General features: G+C 44.2%; 1 protein-coding gene across 2 annotated transcripts in view; it reads left to right on the top strand.

Annotated features, from left to right (window-relative positions):
- Positions 1-19,187: 19,187 nt before the first annotated feature.
- The window catches only part of DLEC1 (DLEC1 cilia and flagella associated protein), a 90,365-nt gene continuing 82,015 nt past the window's right edge, over positions 19,188-27,537 (top strand). The window contains exons 1-2 of one of the 2 annotated variants that reach the window (XM_056519682.1): positions 19,188-19,360; positions 26,657-26,772. In XM_056519682.1, coding sequence (XP_056375657.1) covers positions 26,686-26,772 — 87 coding nt within the window. In that variant the 5' untranslated portion in view covers positions 19,188-19,360; positions 26,657-26,685. The remainder of the gene's footprint in view (positions 19,361-26,656; positions 26,773-27,537) is intronic. The other variant, XM_056519681.1, reaches the window with a different exon arrangement.

The raw sequence follows: 27,537 nt of genomic DNA, 5'->3' as shown, positions 1-27,537 counted from the left end.
CCTCATATGTCTATGTAAAGTGTTCGGCGGGCGCAGTAGAGGGCTCAGAAGGGAAGGAGCGACAAGGGGATTTTGGAGAGTACGTTTTTCTGAAATGGTTTTTGGGGGGCATGTTGCATTTAGAACAGAAAAAAAAAAACACATGGCATACCATTTTGGAACCTAGACCCCTCGGGGAATGTAACATGGGATAAAGTGAGCCTTAATACCCCACAGGTGTTTCATGACTTTTGCAAATGTAAAAAAAAAAAAAAAAAATTTACCTAAAATGCTTGTTTTCCCAATAATTTTACATTTTTAAAAAGGGTAATAGCAGAAAATACCCCTCAAAATTTGAAGCCCAATTTCTCCAGATTCAGAAAACACCCCAAATAGGGGTGAAAAGTGCTCTGCTGGCACACTACAGGTCTCAGAAGAGGAGTAGTCACATTCGGCTTTTTGGAAGCAAATTTTGCTCTGGGGGCATGCCGCATTTAGGAAGCCCCTATGGTGCCAGGACAGCAAAAAATAAAAACACATGGCATACCATTTTGGAAACTAGACCCCTCGGGTAACGTAACAAGGGGTTAAGTGAACCTTTATACCCCACAGGTGTTTCACGACTTTTGCATATGTAAAAAAATAAAAAATAAAAAATTTCTACCTAAAATGTTTTCCCAAAAATTTCACATTTTTAAAAAGGGTAAAAGCAGAAAATACCCCCCAAAATTTGTAACACAATTTCTCCCGAGTACGGCGAGACCCCATATGTGACCCTAAACTGTTGCCTTGAAATACGTCAGGGCTCCAAAGTGAGAGCGCCATGCGCATTTGAGGCCTAAATTAGGGACTTGCATAGGGGTGGACAAAGGGGAATTCTACGTCAGTGATTCCCAAAAAGGGTGCCTCCAGCTGTTGCAAAACTTCCAGCATGCTTGGACAGTCAACGGCTGTCCGGCAATACTGGGAGTTGTTGTTTTGCAACAGCTGGAGGCTCCGTTTTGGAAACAGTGGCGTACCAGACGCTTTCATTTTTATTGGGGAGGGGAGGGGGACTGTGTAGGGGTATGTGTATATGTAGTGTTTTTTACTTTTTATTTTATTTTTTGTTAGTGTAGTGTAGTGTTTGTAGGGTACAGTCGCACGGGCGGGGGTTCACAGTAGTTTCTCGCTGGCAGTTTGAGCTGCGGCAGAAAAATTGCCGCAGCTCAAACTTGCAGCCGGATACTTACTGTAAACCTCCGCCCATGTGAGTGTACCCTGTATGTTCACATTGGGGAGGGGGGAACATCCAGCTGTTGCAAAACTACAACTCCCAGCATGCGCTGACAGACTGTACATGCTGAGAGTTTTAGTTTTGCAACAGCTGTAGGCACACTGGTTATGTATCACTGAGTTTGTGACCTAACTCAGTGTTTCACAACCAGTGTGCCTCCAGCTGTTGCAAAAATACAACTCCCAGCATGTACGGTGCATGGTGTACGGTAACTGCTGAGAGTTGTAGTTTGCAACAGCTGGAGGCACACCGGTCGTGAAACACTGAGTTAGGTAAAAAAAAAAACTCTGAGTTTCACAACTATTGTGCCTTCAGCAGTCACCGACAGCCAATGGGCATGCTGGGAGTTGTAGTTATGCAACCAGCATATGCACCACTACAACTCCCAGCATGCACTTTAGCTGTTTGTGCAAGCTGGGAGTTGTAGTTATACAACAGCTGAAGGTACACTTTTCCATAGAAAAAATGTGCCTCCAGCTGTTGCAAAACCATAAGTCCCAGCATGCCCATAAGGGAATGCTGGGAGTTGTGGTTGTCTGCCTCCTGCTGTTGCATAACTACAGCTCCCAGCATGCCCTTTTTGCATGCTGGGAGCTGTTGCTAAGCAACAGCAGGAAGCTGTCACTCACCTCCTGCTGCTGCTCCGGGACACAGGTCAGTCCCTTGCCACCGCTCCTGGGGCCCTGATCCCAACAGTGACGCATGGGATAGGGGTCCCCAGCTCCCGCGGTCCACGTCCCACACCCGCTCACGTCCTCCGGAAGAGGGGCGGAGCGGGCTGGGGGAGTGACACCCGCAGCAGGCGACCTGATTGGTCGGCCGGTAAACCGGCCGACGAATCAGGGCAATCGTGAGGTGGCACCAGTGCCACCTCACCCCTGCAGGCTATGGCTGTTCGGGCCATCAGAGACGGCCCCGATCAGCCATTAATTCAGGGTCACCGGGTCACTGGAGACCCGATTGACCCGGAATCGCCGCAGATTGCTGGACTGAATTGTCCAGCGATCTGCGGCCATCGCCGACATGGGGGGAGCAGGCATCCGGCTCTGGTCCCCAACCGGCTAGCGGTGGGGACTGGAATTCCCACGGGCGTATGGATACGCCTTCGGTCCTTAAGGACTCGGAATGCAGGGCGTATCCATACGCCCTATGTCCTGAAGAGGTTAAGGGGTTAAAAAAAATTCCAGAAAAGTACCCCTTTAATGATGATAATCGCATTATTCCCCCCCAAAAAAATGCATATTTATGGCAATTCTTTTTTTTTTTCTGTCCTCTAACAATTTCTCAAACTGCAACAATCCCCCATGGCCGACTTCATGCAGCATTTTGCATCAGTATTTGTGAGCCAAAACTAAGAGTGGGTCCTAAAGAAATCTACTTTTGTTTTGTATAATAAAGCAGCTTATATATTTTAGACATGAAGAAAACTGGATGAATGGCTGACAAATATTAAGGAGTTTAAGTATCGACTCTAACTTTCAGGTATTTTAGCTACAAATCAAAGGCCTGTGGCAGTGAGTTATTTGAGTTATTTTGGGGCTGTATTAAAAGCTTATGCTAGGGAATGTTGGAAAATGTTATCACTTTACTTCCTGAGTGATTTTCCTTAAAGGGAAATTATTTCTACATGGCTCCTTTAAATTATCATATATTCCAGATGTCTGTGGATCAGGAAACAAACACAATGGGTCTGACAGGACATACAGTAGACTGTGGAAGATTAGGTTTATCGCTATAGTGGTTATATATTCTTCATTTCATGCTTCTCTATACTATACATACCCTACATCTGATTGAAGTCAAACCTCTTTGAAAAAAGTATACAAAATGTGGGCTAAATTGTCTCATGAGGTTATCAAGCATGTTCAGCACACAAATAAACCTAATTCTATCATTATTTTACTGGTCCCCAGCATGGTTCCTCCTCTAATTTGTGGTCCCCAGCATGCCAACCCGGCTAGCTTAGTCGCCGGCTAGCTTAGTCGGGCTGTTCGGGATAGCCGCGGCTAATCGCGGCATCCCGAACAGCTGACAGGACAGCGGGAGGGCCCCTTCCTGCCTCCTCGCTGTCCGATCGCCGAATGACTGCTCAGTGCCTGAGATCCAGGCATGAGCAGTCATGCGGCAGAATCGTTGATCACTGGTTTCTTATGAGAAACCAGTGATCAATGATAAAGATCAGTGTATGCAGTGTTATAGGTTTGAATCACCCCCCTTTTCCAATAAAAAAAAAAAAAACAGTGTAAATAAAAATAAACATATATGGTATCACCGCGTGCGGAAATTTCCGAATTATAAAAATATATCATTAATTAAACCGCTCGGTCAATGGCGTGGGCGCAAAAAAATTCCAAAGTCCAAAATAGTGCATTTTTGGTCACTTTTTATATCATTTAAAAATGAATAAAAAGCAATCAATAAGTCGTATCAATGCAAAAATGGTACCGTTAAAAACTTCAGATCACGGCACAAAAAATGAGCCCTCATACCGCCCCATACACGGAAAAATAAAAAAGTTATAGGGGTCAGAAGATGACAATTTTAAACGTATTAATTTTCCTGCATGTAGTTATGATTTTTTCCAGAAGTGCGACAAAATCAAACCTATATAAGTAGGGTATCATTTTAATCGTATGGACCTACAGAATAAATATCAGGTGTAATTTTTACCGAAAAAAGTTACAAAACAGCGGTTTTTTTTTCAATTTTGTCGCACTATTTTTTTCCCGTTTCACCGTAGATTTTTGGGCAAAATGACTGACGTCATTACAAAGTAGAATTGGTGGCGCAAAAAAAAAGCCTTAATATGGATTTTTAGGTGCAAAATTGAAAGAGTTATGATTTTTTAAAGGCAAGGAGCAAAAAACGAAAATGCAAAAACGGAAAAAACCCCGGTCCTTAAGGGGTTAAGTCACTGGTCATTTCCTTGGGCCTAACTGAGCTGTAAAGACTATAACACCTGTCTACCTCAGTAAAGCTGCCATTGTTCCGTAACCTTGCATTGGAGTGATTATTTGCCCCGTGCCTGGCCCAGGAACCAGCTGCCATTCCTTGGATGGTGTAGAGGATAACCACTCCCTGGCGTCATGAACTCAAGGGGTTAATGCCATCTACCCCTAGGGTAATGACATCTGCCCTTCATCACACCCTCACCACACATCCTCTTCCTTCTGTCTCTTATCCATTGGTGCATGCTGGTGCTGGAAATGCTCCTTCGAGTACTTTTTCAGCTCTAGTGATTTGACACAATGCTGGCAGCATCTCTCCCTTGATGTCCCTTCCAAGTCTCCTTTTTTTTCTTGCTCCATTTACCACTGTATCTCAGGACTATTGCTCCCAGACTCAATATTCACCCTCAAAAGCCTCAGGCCATTTTAGACCTATGAGATGTGGGTCTACAGTGCAGCTGCTGTATCATAGTACAGATCTACTTCCAGAAAATGTCATGATTGTCTTACAGCTGCGTTGCTGTTACCATATTTCATTGTAATTTTCTTATGTAACTTTGCCATAAGCTAGGCATGGAGTACTGTACTCGAACTGTCTACTTTGCTGACATCTATTGTCATAATCTGTAAATGCATGACTGGAGGGATTTTGGATACGTACTCAGGGTATAACCAAACCTGTAAACTACCCCCAACGAACTCCATACCCTGCCCTCTCTCCAACCACCCCCTTTCCATAAAATACACAAGACCTGTTGGAGAAAAATGGGCTTTCAGCCCGTTTATTTAACACACCATTATACACATATAAATATTATAAATAACAATATAAACAGTATAAACATTATAAACTTTATCAACATACTATACGTAACATGACCAAAATTAACAGGATGGGTCCCTGGAGGTCTGAACTGTATTCCAAAATTAAACCAAACCGAAGGCACTAAATGTTCCTTTTACCCTTGGCTGCAACTCCCTGACCCAAGGGCACCTACACCTCTCAGTGCCTGTTTCCATCCAAAACTCCTTGGGCCCCTACACACCACCAGGAGGCCCAGTCCCACTGTACCATAACAACTGGCCAACTCTCCACCATTTCCATACTCTTAACAATATTTTTAAAACCTTACACACCTCCAAGGACCCATATACCTGCCTCCCTCAACTGAACCACAACCGCACGCATAAAGAGTGGGTGGGTGGGACTTCTTCACCAAACTTTCCCGCCGCTGTCTGGCTCCTCCCCCTTCCATCCCCTATATACCCCCGTTACTCCACCCCTTGGCTACTGCGCCCCCCAATAGCAACCTCACTAGGAAAAACCACCCATTTGACCCCCCAGATGTCTGTGACACCTTTTAACCCTTTAAGTACACTAAAACCCACGTCAAGCCGCTACTCCGCTAGGGTGTTACCCTCCGCTCCATACGCTCCCATGTGAGTAAGGTTAACTCACTAACACAGTTACAGTTATACTTTGCAGTTGTACTTATTTAGTGGTATTGCGTTAGGCAGATTTTGAATAGTCCACATACTCAGATAGGGGATATATAGAGGCTGCAGCATTTGGTTTTTGCCCCTCTTCCCTAATAGTGTTGCTCGCGAACATTCGCAATTCGAATTTTATTAGCGAATTCGCGAATATTCGCGAATATAGCGCTATATATTCGTAATTACGAATATTCGTTTTTTTTTTTTTTTTTTCACAGTACACCTCACAGTGATCATCCCTCTCTGCTTCCAGCTTATGTGGTGTAAGAAGGCTCTAATACTACTGTGTGAGACTGCTGTGCTAATTTTCACATATGCGAATTTTCGCTTAGCTAATTTTTGTATATGCAAATTTTCGCATATGTTAATTTTCGCACACGCAAATATTCGCATATGCGAAAATAAAACGATAATATTACGAATATGATGAATATTCGTCCATATATTCGCGAATATTCGCGAATTCGAATATGGCCTATGTCGCTCAACACTATTCCCTAATACAGCTATCTCTACTGCTCTGAGATCATAAGTGTGCTTATACTTTGCAGGGTATGTGGTGTGATCCTGCATAGCCCAGCCTCCCTCTTTGCTAGAGGCCAGAAATCTAATTTAGACCAGTTAGTTAAGAGAAGTTAGAGAGTTAAGACGAGTGAGGAGTGCTCTGTCTCCTGTCCTCCACATTTAGGTCTCAAATCTGAAATCCAAGAGATTTCCCCCAGTCCTATCTTAAGGGACATCAATCATCTTTAAAAAAAAAAAAAAAATCTGTAGTGTCACAGGACAGCAGTTCCAGCTACAATCATGTGGCTGAGAGCTAAAAGGTTTTCTTAAAGGCGTATTTCGGCCTTAGACATCTTATCCCCTACCCAAAGTACTGGATGGACCCCCGCGATCAGACACCTTATCCCATATCTTTTGGATAGGGGATAAGATGTCTAAGGCTGGAATACCCCTTTAATGCATAAATGTGTACAAGGTATTGGATAGTTATTGCACATGATGTGCATTGCACCATTTTATTACAAATACTAAGATAACAAAAGTGTAAAGGGTTAACATTCTTCACTGTACACAGGAGTGATGCTTTGGTCTCATGATGCTCCTAGCTAATAATTGCCAGAGAAGTTATTAGTCCAACCTTTCTAACCCATTAGAAGATATGGACCGAAAAACCTATTAGAACCAGTTCATGCCGGTCATTCACCAGGGACTCATGTGCTCTGCTCAGGCATATCTACACCTAGGCCACATGTTTTATACCTAGATCTGTCTACAATCAAATTACTGTTCCTGCTCCTGTTCCAGTCTATGCAGTGAGGATATTGGGGGAGATTTATCAAAACCTGTGCAAAGGAAAAGTTGCCCAGTTGCCCATAGCAACCAATCAGCTCGCTTCTTTCACTTTTAACAAGGCCTCTGCAAAATGAAAGAAGCAATCTGATTGGTTGCTATGGGCAACTCAGCAACTTTTCCTTTACACAGGTTTTGATAAATCTCCCCCTTTGTTTTGCAAGATTCAAATCTCCTAGAAGGAGAACTTCATCTTTAATGAAGAGAAGAACTCTAAACAAGGGCTTCTCTGAGTACAATAATGTTTTTGCTGGGCCACAGTCAGAGTGTTGCTTGACTGCCATATCAGGAAGACCACTCTGGATAGGCCCTTTTAGGTTTCATGTTGCAGGACCTCAATTGGGTGACTAAAGGAGGGTTTACATGTTGCACCACAGTGAGCAAACCTGTAAAGATCTTTATCAGTCGTTTCAGTAACTGTGGACAGAGAACCTGAGTGTCAGGAAGGGAATACTCCAGATCTGAGCTAGACCACAGTCACTTTCCCTGCCTGCTTGACAATCTACCCTAAGCAAAGATCCTCAGTTGGACGACGAGCCCTACTCTGGATATGGTGCTGGGTGTATCAAAGTCAAAAACAGTAAAAAAAAAACTGTGAAAAAGTCAGGGAGCAGGTCAGGACTCAATGGGTTAACTGAAACACAAACCAGGGAACACAAAACATGTAACAGCAAACTAACAAACAGACAAACAAAGCCAAGTCAGACAAGCCAGGTCACAACCAAGATAATGGAGGGGAAAGCTGTGCATAACTAGCTTGCCCCCTGACTGGAGAGCCGGTAGGGGTTAACAGGGAAAGAGAGTGGGTCACCCTCCCCTAGAGTCTGCCTGGTTACAGCAGGTGGTAGGTCCCAAAGGTGGGGGGAAGGAGTGCGCCTATCAGATAGCCCTCTCTTCCCGGGCTTTTATGGCTCCTCCCTGGGGGTTTATAAGCCCTGCACTCCCTTCCCCCCTCCAATCTGCCCAGGACCTGGAGTTTTGACCTCCCTCCCTCCCTTTTTGTTATGTGTTTGTAAGTCACAGCTTGGCGGAAGGAAGATAGAAGAAGCGGGGTCAACCCGGGGTAGACCTCCGCACAGGACGGTGCGGCAGTACCTCGTGGGTTGGCAAGAAGCCAAAGAGTGCCTTGTTCGTGTTTTTATAATTTTTAGTTATTTATACATTTATAATAAATAAGCTGTGGCCGATTCCCACCCATTTAAAAAGTTGAAAGGTGTCAGTGTGAGTTATTTGTATATAGTTATTTAAACAAAGGGGAGGGTGGTTATAGAGGGTTGAAGAGTTAATAAGTCTCAACAGTCCGGCAAGGTACATAGCATAGCGGCTATGTTATATAGCAAAAGAAGTCAGGTCACAAGCCAAGGTACAAAACCAGAAGAACTACAAAGTACAGAACAGCAGGTATAGTCAAGCGCTACCAGAAGTGAGATACACAAAATAAACGCTGGTGATAGAGATGTGAGCTGTGATCATGAGCAAAGGCTGGAGGCTCTGAGCAGAGATTCAAATATACCGCCTCTAGGGGTGTGAAGGCTGATGATGTAGCTTTTTGGCCCAGCGCCTGCAGCTCCTTAATGCCAGAGCGCAGCTATGATACCTGGTCAGTTGCGATAGTAACACTGAGAACAAATATATCTACATTGCATCTGCATTGGTCATTCGCATACAAGTGACTGCATTCTTTTGGATTTGCACATGGTGTTCAGTATAGAGTTAAAAATGTTTCATGGAATCCCATTTAGAGAAGTTAGCTACACCACCTTTCCATGTGACACAAGAGTAGGAGAACTACTACTCCCATGTGACTAGAAGTAAAATTGTCCCCATGTACTACAAATACTTCTCTCCATCAAAGGAGACGTGTCTAAGGTGTACATGGACCTTTTTGCATCCCGGTACCTGCTGGGGCCTCAGCATGGGGACAGGCCATTGTGGCTATCATGTCACATCATAATGACCGACATCCCTCAGATGGACATTTCAGCCTGAGAGCCAAACAGTAAAGATCCCTTTAGTAAAATATTTCAGAACAGTGTTTATACATCAGCACAAGGCTAGAGAGCATATGCTATTGTACTACACTGTACAAGGGACTGTACAAAGGGAGGGCACAGTTACTGTGTGGAAAGCACTAAGGGGGTCCAATTGGCTGGCGTCTGCTAAACTGAAATATAGCCAAACTGTCCTTAGAAATGTGGATATAGGACATCTTTCTTACCCCCAATTTTATTAATTTATTTTTTTCTTGTGCTGCGCATACAGCTGAAAGAAGTGCTCGCCTGCCTAGGGATCCTACCCGGCTGGGCCCTTGGACCACGTTCAAATGGACCGGCCGGTCAGTCCGCCTCTGGTTAAAATCCAACTAGTCTGAACTTTGCTTCTTCAAAGAGGGACAGTAGGTGATAGTCTAATAGTCTAGCTTTCCCCATACATGTGAGATTGCTGTAGATCCTGGGTAAAACTAGCTTTCCTTTAGCTACAATTGTTGAGAAGTTTAAAACCCATTAAAGAAATAAGAATCTGAACTACCAAAAATATACATAGAATGGCCGACATTTATCATTGCCTTTAGATATTTTTTTGTGTCTAGAAAAGATGCAAAAAAGGCGCAAGCAGGATTGGTTTACATATTTCTGCTGATTTTGAGTTGCAATCCACAGATTTTGGCAATACACAGGATATGGAAGGGTTTTATCAACTGCACCTTTTTGTGAAAAGGCTCAAAAAAGGCACAAAGCCACTGAAAAGTCTCTAAAACGACACCAGCCCAGACTTAGCTTTTTGGTGTATGTGAAGAGACAAATTTCAGAAAATGTGACCTGCACAAAATTTTTCAGATGCTCTGCGACCATTTAATAATAATTTGGTGTTCCTACACATTACAGCACACAAAAAAAGGTGTAGAAAATGCTTCACTTACACTTACAATGGTAAATGCCGGCCAATGTCTCTAAGCATCATCCTTCAGCATTATCTCATCTGTTAAACCGCTCCTCAACTATGATAGCAGTTTACAAATATAGACCCAACATGGCTTTGTCCTCATGGTACGGGAGATCTCCTGCAGGAAGCCTGCTTCCTGACCTGGAGAGATATGTCAGAATTTTCCAGTGTACTTAATGCTCATATCCTGTTTATAAGGGCACTGAACAGAGTCAAGTCTTGGCACTAACATTAAGAGATTTCATTGGTGTCAAAAGTGATAAACTACAAATACAATACACTCATTGGTACTCAAGAAGGCCAACGTTTTATATTATAGGAGTCCCTATGTATCGTATATTTCGCCGTATAAGACGCACTTTTTCTTCCCCAAAACTGGGGGGTAAAAGTTGATGCGTCTTATACGGCGAATACACCCACCTATCGCGGCGGTCCCTGCGGCCATCAAAGGTCGGGACCCGCGGCTAATACAGGACATCACCGATCGCGGTGTATGCCCTTCAGACGCGGCAATCAAAGCTGACCGCCGTGTCTGAAGCGAAAGTGACACTAACCCGGTTGTTCAGTCTGGCTGTTCGGGAGCGCCGCGGTGAAATCACGGCGTCCCAAACAGCTTACAGGACACCGGGAGGGACCTTACCTGCCTCCTCGGTGTCTGCTCCGTGCCGGGATCCCCTGCATGGCCGGCGCTCTCCTTCGACGTCATCACGTCGTCGCGCACGCCGTCCCGTCATCCAATAGGAGCGGTGTGTGTAGCGACGTGATGACGGAGAGCGTGGATCCCGGGGAAGAACACGTCCAGAGCATCGGGGACACCACGGGGAAGCGGCGACTGCGATGGAGCGACATCCAGGGCAGTGGTGATGAGCAGTGACTGGTCCGGAGCAGCAGGGACACGTGAGTATTACCTCCTATACCAGTGGTCTTCAAACTGCGGACCTCCAGATGTTGCAAAACTACAACTCCCAGCATGCCCGGACAGCCAACAGCTGTCTGGGCATGCTGGGAGTTGTAGTTTTGCAGCATCTGGAGGTCCGCAGGTTGAAGATCACTGTTGGGTTCAGAATCTTTATTTTCTAGATTTTGCACCTTTAAAATTGGGTGCGTCTTATATGCCGGTGTGTCCTATAGGGCGAAAAATACGGTAAATATGCTTTGAATTTACAGTTGTCCCCTTTTCAGATTAGAATTGCATAATGTAAAATATGGTGATAACATATGAAGCTATGATGATACTGAATGATCTGATTTCTTCTTGATCCCCCCCTCCCCCCACTCTTTCTTCTTGCACGGCAGCTCATCTGCAATAGCAGACCCGTCGGCAATAGCAGACATCAGCATGTGATATTAATGACATAATAGTGCAATCACAAAATCAGCACAAAATCATCAGAACCACTTAATTAAGACAATCATTACCACAATCATGAAATCATGCAATCACCACAATTATAAACTCATGCATTCATCACCCAATCTTTACCCCAATTATGATATCACCCCAGTCATGAAATTACTAAATCATCACTATCGGGAAACAACGCAGTCATAACACATACTGTAATCAAAAAAAACATCAAAATCACAATGGGGGAGATTTATCAAAACCTGTCCACAGGAAAAGTTGCCCAGTTGCCCATAGCAACCAATCAGATCACTTCTTTCATTTTGCAGAGGCCTTGTTAGAAATGAAAGAAGCGATCTGATTGGTTGCTATGGGCAACTGGACAACTTTTCCTCTGGACAGGTTTTGATAAATCCCCCCCAATATCAACACCATCGTGTTTAACCTCTTAAGGACGCAGGGCGTATGGATACGCCCTGCATCCCGAGTCCTTAAGGACGCAGGGCGTATCCATACGCCCGTGGGAATTCCGGTCCCCACCGCTTGCCGGTTCAGCAGGCATCCCGGCATATCGCCCAGGGGGGTCATTATGCCCCCCATGTCGGCGATCGCCGCAGATCGCTGGACAATTCAGTCCAGCGATCTGCGGCGATTCCGGGTCAATCGGGTCTCCAGTGACCGGGTGACCCGGAATTACTTGCTGTTCGGGGCCGTCTCTGACGGCCCCGAACAGCCAGAGCCTGCAGGGGTGAGGTGGCACTGGTGCCACCTCACGATCGCCCTGATTCGTCGGCCGGATTACCGGCCGACCAATCAGGGCGCCTGCTGCGGGCGTCACTCCCGCACCCGCTCCGCCCCTCTTCCGGAGGGCGTGAGCGGGTGCGGGAAGACGACCCCGGGTGCTGGGGACCCCGATCCCCGGCGTCCATGTTGGGATCAGGGCCCCAGGAGCGACGTCGGCGGCGAGGGACAGCCTGCGATGGAGCAGCAGCAGGAGGTGAGTTACAGCCTCCTGCTGTTGCTTAGCAACAGCTCCCAGCATGCAAAAAGGGCATGCTGGGAGCTGTAGTTATGCAACAGCAGGAGGCAGACAACCACAACTCCCAGCATTCCCTTATGGGCATGCTGGGACTTATAGTTTTGCAACAGCTGGAGGCACATTTTTTCTATGGAAAAGTGTACCTTCAGCTGTTGTATAACTACAACTCCCAGCTTGCACAAACAGCTAAAGTGCATGCTGGGAGTTGTAGTGGTGCATCTGCTGGTTGCATAACTACAACTCCCAGCATGCCCGTTGGCTGTCGGTGACTGCTGAGAGTTGTAGTTTTGCAACAGCTGAAGGCACACTGGTTGTGAAACTTAGAGTTTTTTTTTTTTACCTAACTCAGTGTTTCACGACCAGTGTGCCTCCAGCTGCTGCAAACTACAACTCCCAGCAGTCACCTTACACCATGCACCATACATGCTGGGAGTTGTAGTTTTGCAACAGCTGTAGGCACACTGGTTTTGAAACACTGAGCAAGGTCACAAACTCCGTGATACATAACCAGTGTGCCTACAGCTGTTGCAAAACTAAAACTCTCAGCATGTACAGTCTGTCAGCGCATGCTGGGAGTTGTAGTTTTGCAACAGCTGGATGTCCCCCCCCCCCCCCCCCCCAATGTGAATGTACAGGGTACACTCACATGGGCGGAGGCTTACAGTCAGTATCGGGCTGCAAGTTTGAGCTGCAGCAAATTTTCTGCAACAGCTCAAACTGCCAGCGAGAAACTACTGTGAACCCCCGCCCGTGCGACTGTACCCTAAAAACACTACACTACACTACCACAAAAAATAAAATAAAAAGTAAAAAACACTACATATACACATACCCCTACACAGCCCCCCTCCCCTCCCCAATAAAAATGAAAAACGTCTGGTACGCCACGGTTTCCAAAACGGAGCCTCCAGCTGTTGCAAAACAACAACTCCCAGTATTGTCGGACAGCCGTTGACTGTCCAGGCATGCTGGGAGTTTTGCAACAGCTGGAGGCACCCTGTTTGGGATGTCCACCCCTATGCAATCCCTAATTTAGGCCTCAAATGGTGCTCTCACTTTGGAGCCCTGTCTTATTTCAAGGCAACAGTAAAGGGTCACATATGGGGTATCGCCGTACTCGGGAGAAATTGGGCTTCAAATTTTGGGGGGTATTTTCTGCTTTTACCCTTTTTTAAAATGTAAAGTTTTTGGGAAAAGAAGCATTTTAGGTAAAAAAATTTTTATTTTTTTTTACATATGCAATAGTCGTGAAACGCCTGTAGGGTATTAAGGTTCACTTAACCCCTTGTTACATTCCCAGAGGGCTCTAGTTTCCAAAATAGTATGCCATGTGGGGTTATTTTGCGGTCCTGGCACCATAGGGGCTTCCTAAATGCGGCATGCCCCCAGAGCAAAATTTGCTTTCAAAAAGCCAAATGTGACTCCTTCTCTTCTGAGACCTGTAGTGCGCCAGCAGAGCACTTTTCACCCCCATATGGGGTGTTTTCTGAATCGGGAGAAATTGGGCTTCAAATTTTGGGGGGTATTTTCTGCTTTAACCCTTTGTATAAATGTAAATTTTTTGGGAAACCAAGCATTTTAGGTAAATTTTTTATTTTTTTTTACATATGCAAAAGTCGTGAAACACCTGTAGGGTATAAAGGTTCACTTTACCCCTTGTTACGTTCCCCGAGGGGTCTAGTTTCCAAAATGGTATGCCATGTGTTTTTTTTTTTTGCTGTCCTGGCACCATAGGGGCTTCCTAAATGCGGCATGCCCCCAGAGCAAAATTTCCTTCAAAAAAGCCAAATGTGACTCCTTCTCTTCTGAGACCTGTAGTGCGCCAGCAGAGCACTTTTCACCCCCATATGGGGTGTTTTCTGAATCGGGAGAAATTGGGCTTCAAATTTTGTGGGGTATTTTCTGCTATTACCCTTTTTAAAAATGTAAAACTTTAGGGAAACCAAGCAGTTTAGGTAAAAAAAATTTTTTTTTTTTACATATGCAAAAGTCGTGAATCACCTGTGGGGTATTAAGGTTCACATTACCCCTTGTTACGTTCCCCGAGGGGTCTAGTTTCCAAAATGGTATGCCATGTGGGTTTTTTTGCTGTTCTGGCACCATAGGGGCTTCCTAAAGGTGACATGCCCCCCAAAAACCATTTGACGCTCCTTCCCTTCTGAGCCCTCTACTGCGCCCGCCGAACACTTTACATAGACATATGAGGTATGTGCTTACTCGAGAGAAATTGGATTTCAAATACAAGTAAAAATTTTCTCCTTTTTACCCCTTGCAAAAATTCAAAAAATGGGTCAACAAGAACATGCGAGTGTAAAAAATGAAGATTGTAAATTTTCTCCTTCACTTTGCTGCTATTCCTGTGAAACCCGTAAAGGGTTAAAACGCTTACTGAATGTCATTTTGAATACTTTCGGGGGTGCAGTTTTTATAATGGGGTAATTTATGGGGTATTTCTAATATGAAGACCCTTCAAATCCACTTCAAACCTGAACTGGTCCCTGAAAAAAAGCGACTTTCAAAATTTTGTGAAAAATTGGAAAATTGCTGCGGAACTTTGAAGCCCTCTGGTGTCTTCCAAAAGTAAAAACACGTCAATTTTATGATGCAAACATAAAGTAGACATATTGTATATGTGAATAAAAAAAAATTTATTTGGAATATCCATTTTCCTTACAAGCAGAGAGCTTCAAAGTTAGAAAAATGCAAAATTTTCAAATTTTTCATCAAATTTTGGGATTTTTCACCAAGAAAGGATGCAAGTTACCAAAAAATTTTACCACTACGTAAAGTAGAATATGTCACGAAAAAACAATCTCGGAGTCAGAATGATAACTAAAAGCATTCCAGAGTTATTAATGTTTAAAGTGACAGTGGTCAGATTTGCAAAAAATGGCCGAGTCCTTAAGGTGAAAAAGGGCTCAGTCCTTAAGGGGTTAAAATATGTGGCACATTCTGTTCTATGTGGACTGCTGCAATGAATCAAGATACAATACTGTTAGCTGACATAAACAACATACCTCGCACATCCAGAGGCCATTCTCAGTAATCTGTAAAATTCTTCAAGTCATTATTAATTACTCTTTACTTTGAATTTCACCAGTGAACACCTGTTTTTTGAAGATATTGGGCAATGCAATAAAACAAATCTAAACTATCCTACTATAGATGGATATAACCCTTTAAAGGGGTACTCTGGTGGAAACCTTTTTTTTTTTATAATCAACTGGTGCCAGAAAGTTAAACAGATTTACAAATTACTTCTATTAAGAAATCTTAATCTTTCCAGTACTTATTAGCTGCTGAATACTACAGTGGAAATTTGTTTCTTTTTGGAACACAGAGCTCTCTGCTGGCATCATGACCACAGTGCTCTCTGCTGACATCTCTGTCCATTTTAGGAACTGTCCAGAGTAGGAGAAAATCCCAATAGCAAACATATGCTGCTCTGGACAGTTCCTAAAATGGACAGAGATGTCATCAGAGAGCACTGCGTTCGTGATGTCAGCAGAGAGCTCTGTGTTCCAAAAACAAAATAATTTCCTATGTAGTATTCAGCAGCTAATAAGTACTAGAAGGATTAAGATTTTTTAATAGAAGTAATGTGCAAATCTGTTTAACTTTCTGGCATTTAAAAAAAAAAAAAAAAAAAGTTTTCTACCAGAGTACCCTTTTGAACAGCCATAATCTCCTTCTAAACAGCAAACTGGGAATCTCAATATATTAAGATCTGCCTTGAGACTATTGCAATCTGGAAACAGAGTTGCGGGAAGTCCCATGCAAGTCTATAGTATTACCGGCAACTCCGTCTCCAGATCCTGATAGTCTTGGAGCAATTCTCAGGCTTAGAAGTTGTAGGAAATTTTAAACACATATCCTGTCATTGGGACCATCAGTAGATGTACGCTTTAACTTCATTCTAAGGTTTGGTACAGGTTTATCTGCTACCGATTAGTAAATTGCAGCATATCCTAACAATATGTCTGAAGAGCTCTTTGACTGGCCTAGTATGGAAAGGAAAACCCACAACTCACTGCAAGAGTCCTGTAGAAAGAAATGAATGATTGCCGTTGTAGTAATGGTATATTGGTCTGCACAGCCTTCTTTTGAACAGGCACTGTCAGAATGAACTTTTTTATATATATATATATATATATATATATATATATATATATGTTGTACATGTTGGCAAAACATACATTTTTCTAATACACTTTATAAAAAATGATCTCCTTTTATAGAAATCATGGCTTATAATAAAAAGACCACTAGGGGTCCTCATACCATCCGGGACATAATCCTGCCTGGCTGCAGCATCATCTTTGTCCCAGCTGAGGCCTGGGCTGGGACAAAGTCCAGTAAATAAGGATAACTCATCTGTGCTCACTCCTGTCCTGTCTATCAGACTCCTGCCAGAAAACAGAGAGGAGGGGGTTACAGAGCAGCCTGCAGTGATAGGATGTAGAGACGCAGCACAACACAGCAGACTCAGGAAGGAAGTGAATGTATGATGAGTGATGGTGGTCAGCTCAGTGCTTGCCCCAGACACGCCCCTTCCTGAGCAGCAGATTTCAGAATGAGTGAGCAACAGGACAGAGCAATTTGTGAGCCGAATACAGAAGCTAGACACATAAAACAAGTCAAGTAAAGCATCTGTATCACCTAGTGAATAATATCTATAAGCATTATTTTTTTTTGTGATAGGACAGGTACATGTTAAGGTTATGAGAAGAAAATATCACAAAAGTCAGTGTTGCACACATTACTTAATAGGTTAAAATGAAAGCTGTAATTTGATGAAGCAGTTTGATGTATCTTGCTTCAGTCACCAAACGTATGTTTAGAAAAAAAAAAAAAAAAAAGAAGCCATTGATCATGTTGTTAAGTATGAGGATCGTTCTGTTACGCCTTCAGGTTGTGTGACTGCAGTTGGTCAGGGAAATACTGTATTCTACTAAATGTCAACAATTCTTGGAACCAGAATCCATGAAACTAGAGCGGACTGTCACATGGCCTGCCTAAATAGCCATGGGAACCTATCTACAAAATGTTTAAATAAGAGCTCTATAACATAACAGATCTGTGAAGGTCCCACTCCCAGCGCCCCTGATGATCAGCTGTTTTGCAGAGCCGCTGCTTCGAATTCACAATACAGATGCTCAACAGAATGAATGAGAGTCCCCTACCTGGGGTCCTGTTAACTTATGCAGAGAACCACTAAGATAGAGGGTTTCCAAAGCCAGTAACAATGGTCCTCACCCACCCTGGTAACGTGAAAATACTGGGAACTAGGGCTGGGCGGTATACCGGTTCATACCGAATACCGAATTTTTTGGGCTGCACGATATGAATTTTCCCCCACATCGCATTACCGGTTGGGCCCCTCCCCCTCGGGAGTGTATTATCATCCCAGCGCAGCGCTGTCCCCACATCGGGGAACTAATCCTATGTTACCCGCCAGCACTGTTCTGCACCCCCCCCCCCCACAATTAATGATCAGCCCAGCGGGGTGCTACTCACACATGTCAAGCACTGCCCTCCTCCTCTTTGTTGGGGGCCGCCGGGAGCTGGAACTCTATACAGTACGCCAGTGGTCTCCAACCTGCAGACCTCCAGATGTTGCAAAACTACAAGTTTTGCAACAGCTGGAGTTCCGCAGGTTGGAGACCACTGCTGTACGCTGTATCCCTATGCCCGGGCTGCATAAGATAAAGAAAATAAACTGTAACTACGTCGGGACCTTACGCTGGGGATGGGAACATCAGACAGCCGTCAGCCTATCACCGGCCGCAGCGATGTCCCGCCCCGGCCAGTGATAGGCTGAGCGCACTGTCATGTAAGGAGCTCTGGACGGCTTCTTACATGACAGTGCGCTCAGCCTATCATTGGCATCGCTGCAGCCGGTGATAGGCTGACGGCTGTCTGATGTTCCAGTCCCCAGCGTAAGGTCCCGACGTAGTTACAGTTTATTTTCTTTATCTTTTGCAGCCCGGGCATAGGTATACAGCGTACAGCAGTGGTCTCCAACCTGCGGAACTCCAGCTGTTGCAAAACTAAAACTCCCAGCATGCCCGGACAGCCATTGGCTGTCCGGGCATGCTGGGAGTTGTAGTTTTGCAACAACTGGAGGTCCGCAGGTTGGAGACCACTGGCGTTCCATCGCTCGGCGGGGGGAGGGGGAGCCGAACACCGCGCGCGGGTCACATGATTGGGGGGGGGGGGCAGAACAGCGCTGGCGGGTCCCATGATTTGGGGGGTGAAAATACCGTTATATACCGTGGAACCGCCGTAAGTTAAAAAAAATACTGTGAGACACATATTTGGTCATGCCGCCCAGCCCTATTGGAAACCCCACACAGTTCTATGGGAGAAAAAAGATCAAACTACCTTAAATAAATAAAAATAAATAAGCCACTGCCCCCTCACCCATGACACCCAAGCAACTAAAAATTATGTCTTAATGTCTCAATTACACATGATAAAAAAAAATACATTGTCTGTGTTAGACAATACAAATCTAATAACAAATAAAAAAAAATCTAATTAAGCTGTGTTCAGCTGTGTTACGGTAACGCAACGTGTGAACACAGCCTGAAAGAGGCTCCTGGTCATTCCAATCGGAACACAGAAATCTACGTCTGAAAGTGACGAGTGCAGTGTCTCTCAGCCAGGGTGCCTCCAGCTGTTGCAAAATTACAACTACCAGAATGCCCGAACAGACAAAGGGTGTCCGGGTATGTTATGTTGGGCGTTGTAGTTTTACAACAGCTGGAGGCACCCCGGTTGAGAAATAATAAACCAGTGATACAGCCGCGCACTTACAATAACCTTCCACTAGGTGGCGTGTATTAGTCTCTTCAAGACATGCTAATGTAACACCGGATACAGGTTATTACTCCGCCCCTTGTTACTACGGCAACCGTAAGACGCTAAGGAAAAGCTACCCTCTTATGTATTCCTCCGCACGAACAGGTCCAGATATTATTGTAAGTACAGCTTTTTGGGGGGTGTACATTGGGTTCTGGGGGTAAACAATACGCGGAATACTGTTTATAAGACAACGTGTACCGGGACCTAGTGCCCTCCTCTTACCTGCACATAATGGAATGGCTGCAGTTTTGATCAGATTATTACAAGTTATGTCAATTGTTTTATTGATTCTAGATGAGTTGAGTGACAAATAATATGGTGTCCATTACAGCTGTCAGGGTTTCTTTAGAAAACTTTATCAGGCTTCTTCTCAGAGCAAATAAAATAATAAATCATCAGAATATGTGTTAAAATATCAAAAAAGGCTTCCAAATTAACTCGATTTGTGACATGATTGAGGCATGTGACATGATTGTGACATGTGATTGCGGTATTTCATATATGATTGTGGCATGTGATTGCGGTATACTATGTGACGTGATTGTGACATGTGATTGCGGTATTTCATATATGATTGTGGCATGTGACATGTGATTGTGGCATGTGATTGCAGTATACTATGTGACGTGATTGTGACATGTGATTGCGGTATTTGATATATGATTGTGGCATGTGACATGTGATTGTGACATGGGATTGCGGTATACTATATGACATGTGTTTGTGGCATGTGATTGCGGTATACTATGTGACGTGATTGTGACATGTAATTGCGGTATTTGATATATGATTGTGGCATGTGACATGTGATTGTGGCATGTGATTGCAGTATACTATGTGACGTGATTGTGGCATGTGATTGCGGTATACTATGTGATTGTGGCATGTGATTGCGGTATACTATGTGACGTGATTGTGGCATGTGATTGCGGTATACTATGTGACGTGATTGTGGCATGTGATTGCGGTATACTATGTGACGTGATTGTGGCATGTGATTGCGGTATACTATGTGACGTGATTGTGGCATGTGATTGCGGTATACTATGTGACGTGATTGTGGCATGTGATTGCGGTATACTATGTGACGTGATTGTGGCATGTGATTGCGGTATACTATGTGACGTGATTGTGGCATGTGATTGCGGTATACTATGTGACGTGTGATTGTGGCATGTGATTGCGTTATACTATGTGACATGTGATTGTGGCATGTGATTGCGGTATACTATGTGACATTTGATTGTGGCATGTGATTGCGGTATACTATGTGACATGTGATTGTGGCATGTGATTGCGGTATACTATGTGATATGTGATTGTGGCATGTGATTGCGGTATACTATGTGACATGTGATTGTGGCATGTGATTGCGGTATACTATGTGACATGTGATTGTGGCATGTGATTGCGGTATACTATGTGACGTGATTGTGGCATGTGATTGCGGTATACTATGTGACGCGATTGTGGCATTTGATTGCGGTATACTATGTGACATGTGATTGCAGTATTTCATATATGATTGTGGCATGTGACATGTGATTGTGGCATGTGATTGCGGTATACTATGTGACGTGATTGTGGCATGTGATTGCGGTATACTATGTGACGTCATTGGGGCATGTGATTGCGGTATACTATGTGACATGTGATTGCAGTATAGTATGTGACGTGATTGTGGCATGTGTCATGTGATTGCGGTATACTATGTGACATGTGATTGCGGTATACTATGTGACATGTGGTTGCGGTATACTATGTGACATGTGATTGTTGCATGTGACGTGTGATTGTGGCATGTGTCGTGTGATTGCGGTATGTGACATGTAATTGTGGCAAGTGACGTGATTGTGGAATGTGACATGTAATTGTGGAATTGTGATATCCTGGGGGAGTAGGGTATATGGGAGTGTAGCTGTGCTGTTACTAAGGGTGCTTGCTTAAACCTTTGAATTCGTGATGCCAGGGTGAGGGCTATTCTCTGTATGCTTGTCCTACCGCCACCCTTCCCAAAAGCCATAGGGAGATAGGAAATAATTGATTGTCCACAACCGGAGATTTGCAGAAACTTGTCGGAACTTTTACTGAAGATTTTAAGCAATAATGAACAAGAACAGTCCATATAACAGAGTCTATTAGAGCTTGACAAATGGTTGGGACCTCATGAGTCTATTGAGCTTAGGATGGTAATTGTTGCGGTGATCCACTGGATTTAGGGGTTTAGATTCGGTCCAGTAATCAGGCTAGCTTTAGCGGGGATTGAGATTTTAACTCACGGTTTAGGTTATGCTGAGGCCGGCAGACTTCTGGCCTAGCTTGTCATTAAAGTTGCGCAGATCCGTCCTGCTAGTCCGGCATCCACGAGAGCAGCAACCCAAGAGAGCGATAATTGGCTACAGCTCCCTTATATGGGCAGGGGCTGGACTAAAGCTCACTGGTTCATACAACTGTCAATCTTCTGTACAGAGAGTTATGGGTAAACATGTGACCCAAGGACCTCCAAAGGTCCTCCAACATACCATAGAGGGATTAACATGGTCACATGACCGAAGGTCCTGCGACTCTAACAAGGCAAGTAGACTAATATACACTATATTAAATATACACATTATTAAATATATACATAATAGCATTATGAAATTATAAAAGGAGGAGATGACTAGGGGCTGTCCCACCTGGGGGACCCTACCTGAACATAGTAACTCTGAGTTTGGGGACCACCATACAAGGTACGGTATGCAATACGGTACAGGGACACCACAGAATGTTATTGTGGTATACAGTGGGGCAAAAAAGTATTTAGTTAGGCATCAATTGTGCAAGTTCTCCCATTTAAAAAGATGAGAGAGGCCTGTAATTTTCATCATAGGTATACCTCAACTATGAGAGACATAATGAGAAGAAAAAAATCCATAAAATCAGATTGCCTGATTTTTTAAGAATTTATTTGCAAATTTTGGTGGAAAATAAGTATTTGGTCACCTACAAACAAGCAAGATTTCTGGCTCTCACAGACCTGTAACCTCTTCTTTAAGATTCTCCTCTGTCCTCCCCTCGTTACCTGTATTAATGGCTCCTGTTTGAACTTGTTATCAGTATAAAAGACACCTGTCCACAACCTCAAACAGTCACACTCCAAACTCCACTATGGCCAAGACCAAAGAGCTGTCGAAGAACACCAGAAACAAAATTTTAGACCTGCACCAGGCTGGGAAGACTGAATATGCAATGAGCAAGCAGCTTGGTGTGAAGAAATCAACTGTGGCCCAGATTTATCAAACTGTGTGAGAGAAAAAGTGGAGTGATTTTCCCACCTCAACCAATCACAGCTCAGCTTTCACTTTACCAGAGCTCATTAGCTGAGCTGGGATTGGTTGCTGTAGAAAAATCACTCTACCTTTTCTCTCAAACAGTTTGATAGATCTGGGCCTGTGGGAGCAATTATTAGAAAATGGAAGACATGCAAGACCACTGACAATCTCCTTTGATCTGGGGCTCCAGGCAAGATCTCACCCCGTGGTGTCAAAATGATCACAAGAACGGTGAGCAAAAATCCCAGAAACACATGGGGGGACCTAGTGAATGACCTGCAGAGAGCTGGGACCAAAGTAACAAAGGCTACTATCAGTTACACACTACGCTGACAGGGACTCAAATCATGCAGTGCCAGACGTGTCCCTCTGCTTAAGCCAATACATGTCCGGGCCCCTCTGAAGTTTGCTAGAGAGCACTTGGATGATCCAGAAGAGGATTGGGAGAATGTGATATGGTCAGATGAAACCAAAGTAGAACTTTTTAGTAAAAACTCAACTCGTCAACTCTCGGAGGAGAAAGAATGCTGAGTTGAATCCAAAGAACACCATACCTACTGTGAAGCATGGGGGTGGAAACATCATGTTTTGGGGCTGTTTTTCAGCAAAGGGACCAGGACGACTGATCCGTGTAAAGGAAAGAATAAATAAGGCCATGTATTGTGGGATTTTGAGTGAAAACCTCCTTCCATCAGCAAGGGGATTGAAGATTAAATGTGGCTGGGTCTTTCAGCATGACAATGATCCCAAACACACCGCCAGGGCAATGAAGGAGTGGCTTCGTAAGAAGCATTTCAAGGTCCTGGAGTGGCCTAGCCAGTCTCCAGATCTCAACCCCTTAGAAAACCTTTGGAGGGAGTTGAAAGTCTGTGTTGCCCAGTGACAGCCCCAAAACATCACTGCTCTAGAGGAGATCTGCATGGAGGAATAAGCCAAAATACCAACAACAGTGTGTGAAAATCTTGTGAAGACTTACAGAAAACGTTTGACCTCTGTCATTGCCAACAAAGGGTATATAACAAAGTATTCAGATGAACTTTTGTTATTGACCAAATACTTATTTTCCATCATAATTTGCTAAAAAAATTATTAAAAAATTTGACAATGTGATTTTATGGATTTTTTTTCTCTTTATGTATCTCATAGTTGAGGTATACCTATGATGAAAATTACAGGCCTCTCATCAAGTGGAAGAACTTGCACAATTGGTGGCTGACTATGCCCCACTGTATGATTGCGGTATGTGACATGTGCTTCTGGCATATGACTTGATTTTGGCATGATCATTACAGATACATCAATGCTACACAGGTACAACAGATTGAGGACCAGGAGCTCATGAATACAGCAAACTTCAAACCATAAGGGAATGTTCACACAGCACAGATAAGCTTCAGGTTTTCTTTTTGTATTTGTGGGTGGAAAAATTACAGTGCATTACTCTACCAAATCTGCACACTGCAAAAACTGTACATCTGTAATATGTCAATTTATGTAGCAGATACGTTGCAGGTTTGTGGCAATTTTCTCCATTGCTGAGGATAACCTGTGTTTTTTTTTCCTGTTTAGATTCCACAGGAAAATCCCCAGTATATCCACCCTGTGTGAATATATTTGTAGTCTGCTGTATTCTTTTTGTATTGGCTGTTATTTATGCTTTGTACTAGCTTGGCAGACCTGTCATATTATGTGATATTCAGGATCCTGGGTAGGTGTCAGGCTTGAATGGTAGCAGAGTGGCACTGGGTGTCACACAACCGACACCTAAAAGCATAAAGAGCTGGGTAGTTTTCCTCCACACAGAAAAGGTAAGCTCAAGGCAGGCCCACCATTAGACATTTCTGGACCCCAAAGTGCCTGGTCTCCATCACCATATTCTACTGAACAGGATGGTTCTATTAGGGTCAGGAGTGAAAAGGTTTTACGGCCTCTGGGGAAAGAGGCAGAGACATGGAAGATAAAAGATGGAAAGGTGGCAAGATCTCTGTAGTGCCAAGGGAAATAAGGGGCCAGGAACTCTGTGCAAACGGTTGGGATAAGGAGGGCAAAAGGTTGCATGGTCACTGTTAGGGGAAGACGATACAGAATGTTGCAGGGGCAGGGATTATAGAAGGCTAAAAGGTTGCTGTGGAAGGCAGTGTCTGAGAAGGTGCCGGGGAAGTCTGGACATGGATGAAGCTGGCACTGTTTTCTTCACTTACACTGCTGCACTGGGCTGGTCATGGCCTTGGACGGCATTTGGGGCCCATATAGTTTCAGATGGGTTAAAGGAATGGCCCTGCAATGTTGAAATGTACTTGTCATTAGCAAAAACATTTTATATAATGTAGAAAATAACATTATATGTAGTTTTGTAATACACATTGGTTATGAAATGTGTATTTTTGTCCATGCAGCTTTTGCCTTTGTGTCTCTGTGAGGAGTCCAAATACAGGAAATGTGGGTGGACAGGCAGGGCTCTGTACACTGAGGACAAGCAGGGCTCTGTACACTGAGGACAAGCAGGGCTCTGTATACTGAGGACAAGCAGGGCTCTGTACACTGAGGACAAGCAGGGCTCTGTACACTGAGGACAAGCAGGGCTCTGTACACTGAGGACAAGCAGGGCTCTGTACACTGAGGACAAGCAGGGCTCTGTACACTGAGGACAAGCAGGGCTCTGCACACTGAGGACAAGCAGGGCTCTATACACTGAGGACAAGCAGGGCTCTGTGCACTGAGGACAAGCAGGGCTCTGTGCAATGAGGACAAGCAGGGCTCTGTGCACTGAGGACAAGCAGGGCTCTGTAAACTGTGGACAAGCAGGGCTCTGTACACTGAGGACAAGCAGGGCTCTGTACACTGAGGACAAGCAGGGCTCTGTACACTGAGGACAAGCAGGGCTCTATACACTGAGGACAAGCAGGGCTCTGTGCACTGAGGACAAGCAGGGCTCTGTGCAATGAGGACAAGCTGGGCTCTGTGCACTGAGGACAAGCAGGGCTCTGTGCACTGAGGACAAGCAGGGCTCTGTAAACTGTGGACAAGCAGGGCTCTGTACACTGAGGACAAGCAGGGCTCTGTACACTGAGGACAAGCAGGGCTCTGTGCACTGAGGACAAGCAGGGCTCTGTACACTGAGGACAAGCAGGGCTCTGTACACTGAGGACAAGCAGGGCTCTGTACACTGAGGACAAGCAGGGCTCTGTACACTGAGGACAAGCAGGGCTCTGTGCACTGAGGACAAGCAGGGCTCTGTGCACTGAGGACAAGCAGGGCTCTGTGCACTGAGGACAAGCAGGGCTCTGTGCACTGAAGCTCTGTGACATGCCCCCGGCTCACACATCAGGATGATTGACAAGCCAGGAGCCTGCAGATCCCTCCTTGTCCTGCCCTCACTTCCTGTATGTGGTCTTCCTGTATGTGGTCTCCTAAAAACATATACATTTTTTTAACCAATAGGAAGAAAAGCAATTTATTGTAAAACTTCAGCACATGGATGACACATTGTATGACTAAGGCCCGACGCTAGGGCCGAAACGCTGTCTGTCATCCATGTGCTGAAGTTTTACAATAAAGGATCCGTTCCTGTACCTGCGTTGGACATTCCCTTTCTTCCTACTGCTGTATCTTAGGCGCTGTCCACGCCAGTCCAGGCGCTACGGGTCTGGGAGTGAGCTGGATTTTCTCTCTGTTTGCTTCTGTCTATTTTTTAACCAATGTATTTTACAAATATACATATAATGTCATTATCTACATTATATAAAAAGCTTTTGCTAATGACAGGTACACTTTAAGGGTCTGTTCCTCTGATCTATTTAAAAATATACAGTCCCGATTGTGTTTTGTTCTTGGCTGCAGGCCCCTTTTATGACACTTGCAATGGGCCTCATAGGGCAGTTGTACTAATACTTCCCTGATGTCGGCCCTAACTCATAGAGCTACATTCACTGGTTGCACTTCTAAGTGGTTTGTCTACATGATGAGTGATTTGTGCGGCGCTTTAATAGGTATCACATGCCATATATTCTGCATTTATTACATCTGATAGTGATACTTGTCTAGTGACATATCAGTAAAGTAATATTCTTGTTACACCAGGTTTGTTTTGCTTTTTAGTAATTTCAGATACTGGAAACAAGGACAATATGGCTACAGATGAGGTTCTTCCAAGGGTCAATCTGTCCCCGGACCCTGCTATGTACCGGCCAAAGCCATCCTCTGAAAAGACTCAGGTATGATACTGTACGTAAGAAAATGGAGTAAAAGCTGTAGATGGACTTGCCAGGAATGGGTTCATATTTTAGGGGGATGTCCCTAGAAATGTTTTTTGAGCATCTTTGTTTGGCTTTGTTTACATTGGCTTTTTGAGTTCCAATTTCACAGGATCAGTATACATATGATGGATCTGTTTTTCTCCATTCTCTAATAGAGGCATATTGGGATGTTGGGCCCTATAGGTTTCTGTTAGCTTAACTTTTTTATTGGGAAGAATAGACTTACAGTAACAATGTAGAAGCAACGGAAATCTAAAAGACTGAAACCATGACACCAATGGGAACAGTGCTTTCAGTAAGGACATATATAGAGGTCCCAATAACCCTCCTGATATATGTCTTTGGGGACACCAAAAAATTCATAACCAATTTATAAGTTATTTTTAGATATAAAACTGGTTGCAGTTTGACCAGGTTCAGCACTAGGTCTTAGCACTATATCTGGAAAAGGCAAAGGGACTTATAGGCATGCCCCCCCCCATCCCCCCCCCCCCCCAAACCTGGGTATCCAGCCCCCCTAGCTACATCCTTGAGTTTGACCCAAGAATTGTGTTTGAACAACAAACAACTTACTGGATATCAAGACAAGAAGTCATTGGTGCACACACATGGGTGGTCCGATAAGTCTACAGCTCCCTAAGACACCTCAGAGGCATCCTCACTGCTCCTATTTATGGCATGAGCTGTTGTTTAAGCAATTGCTGTGTTTCTAGACTTTTAGAA

Source organism: Hyla sarda, chromosome 5 (assembly GCF_029499605.1).
Source record: "Hyla sarda isolate aHylSar1 chromosome 5, aHylSar1.hap1, whole genome shotgun sequence".
Taxonomy (NCBI): Eukaryota; Metazoa; Chordata; class Amphibia; order Anura; family Hylidae; genus Hyla; species Hyla sarda.
Note: the sequence above shows the minus strand (reverse complement) of the source record. Positions and strands in the feature narration are given on the sequence as shown.